The sequence below is a fragment of the Sinocyclocheilus grahami genome, unplaced genomic scaffold (genome assembly GCF_001515645.1).
Source record: "Sinocyclocheilus grahami isolate Dianchi unplaced genomic scaffold, SAMN03320097.WGS_v1.1 scaffold2047.1, whole genome shotgun sequence".
Classification (NCBI taxonomy): domain Eukaryota; kingdom Metazoa; phylum Chordata; class Actinopteri; order Cypriniformes; family Cyprinidae; genus Sinocyclocheilus; species Sinocyclocheilus grahami.
In genome coordinates this window covers 43,382-47,879 of record NW_015507226.1, presented here as the reverse complement: position 1 = coordinate 47,879, position 4,498 = coordinate 43,382, and the positions used below count along the sequence as shown (strand labels likewise).

Here is a 4,498-nt window from a genome sequence, read left to right as displayed (position 1 = left end):
CCCAGGAGTTCTGGCCCTAACAGGTACGTTTTTGGGGTATGTAGCCTAGGCCTTTGGCCGTAGGGAATAATGTCACTGACAGCCGTCTAACGTCCCAGGGGCAACTCCCATGACAATATGGTAGAGTTGGTACTTAGTGCTCGCCATGGTTTCTGGCATGCACTCCCCTCAGCATGGTGGCGTGGGTATACCGTTCCCCATAGCGACCCCTAGAGGAAGCAGTTCGAAGTTCCCATGAAAGGGAACGTCTCAGGTTACTTATGTAACCATGGTTCCCCGAGTAGGGAACGAGACACTGCGTCCTCTAGGTTTCTTGCCATGCTTCGGACGCAAGCTTCAGACGAAGAAGTGGATGATGTGTTCTCCCAGCGTCTATTTATACTATAGTCGCACTGGTAGTGACATCATGGCTGTCGCTGGCCAATGTGTTGTTGGTGTTTTTTCAATGTATGCTTCAGACACGGGTCATGACGAGGCGTTCCCATGCGCAGTATCTCGTTCCCTACTCAGGGAACCATGGTTACATAAGTAACCTGAGACGATTTATAACTTCTGGATGAAAATGAAGAAATAATTAAAAATGAATTAATACAAATGTAATGATGTGAGATCTGATGAGTTTGTGTGCATGTGAGCGTCAGAAAGAGGATTTACAGAGAGTCTCTCTATCGTTGAAAATCACACAGAGACACTGAGGAATTAAACTGAAAAGTCCTAAATCCAGCACAGAGGGGTTCAGTGAATGTGGTGCTGAATGTGTGTAAGTGTGTGAGTGTGTGTGTGTCAGAGACGCTGTAGAAGGACAGAGAGCCGGCCGACGCGTCCAGATACACTCCTACTCTGTTAAAGGATGAACAGACAGTAGGTATAGGAGTGAGGTTCTTATTGTGCCAGACAGTGAATCTGTTATTAGAGCAGATCAGACTCCAGGATTTGTCATTGAATCCAAACTCACAGTCTCTCCCTCCTTTCCTGTTGATTCCTTTATATGACACTGATATTTCAGCCTTATATCCGCTCCATTCAGCCTCCCAGTAACAGCGTCCAGTCAGACTCTCAACACTCAGAACCTGAGGAACATCATCAAATCTCTCTGGATGATCAGGATACGGCTGATGATCTTCCACACGTGTGATCTTCCTGTTCTCATCAGACAGAATTAGTTCAGTGTGTGCTGTGTTTGGATCCAGTGTGAGATCACAGGCATCTGAACACAAGAAGAGAGAAACATCAAGAACAACACAACAGTGAAGATGTCTGTGTGTGTTTACAGCTTTGCCTGTATTTGCAAAGTTCAAACTGTCCTCACTATTCACAAATGTCCTCACTATTCACACATATCCTTTCTATTCAGATCAGGCCTTTTCTTTCAGAACATGCAACACAACTCCTTGTTCAAGCTCTTGTTCTGTCCAGGCTGGACTATTGCAATGCTCTCTTGTCAGGTCTTCCAGCCACTTCTATCAAACCTCTACAATTAATCCAAAATGCTGCTGCAAGATTAATCTTTAATGAGCCGAAAAGAACACGTCACACCTCTGTTCATCAACTTGCACTGGCTACCAGTAGCTGTTCGAATTAAATTCAAGGCATTAATATTTGCCTACAAAACCACCACTGGCTCTGCACCCATTTACCTAAATTCATTACTTCAGAAATATGTTCCCTCTAGAAGCTTGCGTTCTGCAAGTGAACGGCGTATTATTGTGCCATCTCAAATAGGCACAAAATCACTTTCACAGACTTTTTCATTAACTGTTCCCTCCTGGTGGAATGACCTGCCCAACTCAATCCGAGCAGCTGAGTCCTTAACCATCTTCAAGAAACGACTAGAAACACATCTGTTCCACCTTTATTTGACCCTCTAACTCTAACACTTTCTATTCTATTTTAATTCTACTTCTATCTATATTTATCTTCTATATTTATATTTAACATTTTTTTTAAACAACAAAAAACAAACAAACACTAGCTTTCTATTTTTTCTATTATATCTACTTGTTTTTGTTTGTGTGTGTGTATATTACATATATATATATATATATATATATATATATATATATATATATATTATATATACACACCTTGCTACGTGTACTGCGTTAGGCTAACTGAGACTTGTCATTTGCACTTATATATTGTTGCTCTTTTGTTAGTTTTGACTGCTTTTATTGTCCTCATCTGTATCATCTCAGTTAGCTTTTATTATGTTTCACACATGTACAGTAAGGTGAATTTAATGTTTCTGATGTTTCAGTATGGATGAGAAGCTTTTGGAAAACACTTGAAGACTCTAGTGTGGACAGAGCATTTAGAAATGAAAATTACATTTTCAAATGGATCTGAATTAATAGTCATGTGACAAAACATGTCATTACCATGCCATTACCAAAATAAATATAAAATCCTAAAGTATTAAAAGAAAGATATTTCCACGTGAATCTAAAGCTGAATCCACATATTACTGTTCTGTTTCCAGTATGCAGTGATACGCTACTGAAATCATCTCTGAGAGCAAAGGAGCCCCTGCTGGTGACTGGCACTCATAAACTGGAAAAATCATGTTTCTCTTTAAATCTAGTGTTTTGCACAGGGTTCTGTGATGTTTGTTTAGGGTATAGAAGATGACCTTGCCAACAAAGACTTCTGGATATACGTAAACTTCTGTATCGCAGTATCACTGAACCCATTATTCTGTACTGTGTCACTTGCAATTTTACCATGCTCTCTTGCACTAACAGAAATAAGCTCTTTAAAATCCCCAATACCTCCTCAAAAATAATTGCTTTTTTATTGCTAATTTGTCAGCTCTTGCTGATACTGCCATTATTCACAGAGCAAATACTATAATAAAAAAAAACTCTAGCCATCCTCTCAACTCATGTTTCATCATTCTCCCTTCAGGTCGCAGATACAGACAGCTACCTCAAAAAAAGCACGCTTTGGGAAAAGGTTTGTACCCTCGGCCATTAGAGTGTTAAATTCACAGAAACCGTGGAGTGTGTAATTTAAAAGCTATACTGTTCTGTTGCTGCTTCCATCTCCGGGCAATATACGTGTAAGTGTGTAAATTTATATTCGATGCAGGACACGTGTATCATGTGCACTGATATTGTTTCTGGTGTAAATGTGTGTATTTTTGTATTTGGTGGAAAACATGTGCATTATATGTATTATAGTTCCTGGTACAGTCTGTGAAAACAAATTTCCTCTTCGGAGGACAATAAAGAATGAATCTGAATCTGAATCCTTGATGCTTATTTGAAAACTACATGGTCTGCGTGTTGGAGCAGGGTTGGAACAAAACTCTGCATGGCTCCGGCCCTCCAGGAATTGAATTTGACACCCCTGGTCTATGAAATGAGCTCAGTGATACAGTCAAACAACAATCTGTGTGTGTGTGTGTGTTTCTGGACCTACATTTTCGTAGTCCTGCTGTCATCATCTTCTCTCCTCCATGATCCACACTATAAACACACACGAATGAAGATCTGCATCAATCACACACACGTTCAGTATGTCAGTATTAGTGTTTGACATACTTGAGGATCTGCAGTTTATAGTTTGGATCCTGCAGTTTGTGTTTGAGCAGCTGGACTCCTGATTGTCCTGGGTGATTGTAGCTCAGATCCAGCTCTCTCAGGTGTGAGGGGTTTAAACTCAGAACTGAAGACAAATAGCCACAGCCTTTCTCTGTCACCATACAGCCAGACAACCTACAGACACACAGAAAGATCATCTACAGACACACAGATCAACTACAGCCACACACAGATCAACTACAGCCACACACAGTCAGATCATCTACAGACACACAGACACACAATCAGATCAGTTACAGACACACAGTCAGATCAGTTACAGACACAGTCAGATCATCTACAGACACACAGTCAGATCATCTACAGACACACACACAGTCAGATCATCTACAGACACACACACACACACACACACACACAGTCAGATCAACTACAGACACACACACACACAGTCAGATCATCTACAGTCACACACAGATCATCTACAGACACACACACACACACACACACACACACACACAGTCAGATCATCTACAGACACACACACACACACACACACACACAAAGTCAGATCATCTACAGTCACACACACATTCAGATCATTTACAGACAGTCAGATCATCTACAGACACACACACACAGTCAGATCATCTACAGACCTACAGACACACACACACACACACACACACACACACACACACACACAATCAGATAATCTACAGACACAAAGTCACATCATCTACAGACACACATAGTCAGATCATCTACAGATACACAAAGTCAGATCATCTACAGACACACACACCCAGATCATCTACACACACACACACACACACACACACACACACACACACACAGTCAGATCATTTACAGACACAGACATTCAGATCATTTACAGACAGACAGTCAGATCATCTACAGACACACACACACACACTCAGATCATCTACAGACAC

At 41.0% G+C, this 4,498-nt stretch overlaps 1 protein-coding gene across 1 annotated transcript in view; it reads right to left on the bottom strand.

The window, feature by feature from the left end:
- Positions 1 to 590: 590 nt before the first annotated feature.
- LOC107573837 (protein NLRC3-like) overlaps positions 591 to 4,498 on the bottom strand; it is a 9,699-nt gene continuing 5,791 nt past the window's right edge. Inside the window, exons 3-5 of the mRNA XM_016260286.1 lie at positions 3,543 to 3,716; positions 3,421 to 3,467; positions 591 to 1,207 (exon numbers count right to left, since the gene is read on the bottom strand). Of these exons, the coding sequence (XP_016115772.1) occupies positions 666 to 1,207; positions 3,421 to 3,467; positions 3,543 to 3,716 (763 nt within the window). The 3' untranslated portion in view covers positions 591 to 665. The remainder of the gene's footprint in view (positions 1,208 to 3,420; positions 3,468 to 3,542; positions 3,717 to 4,498) is intronic.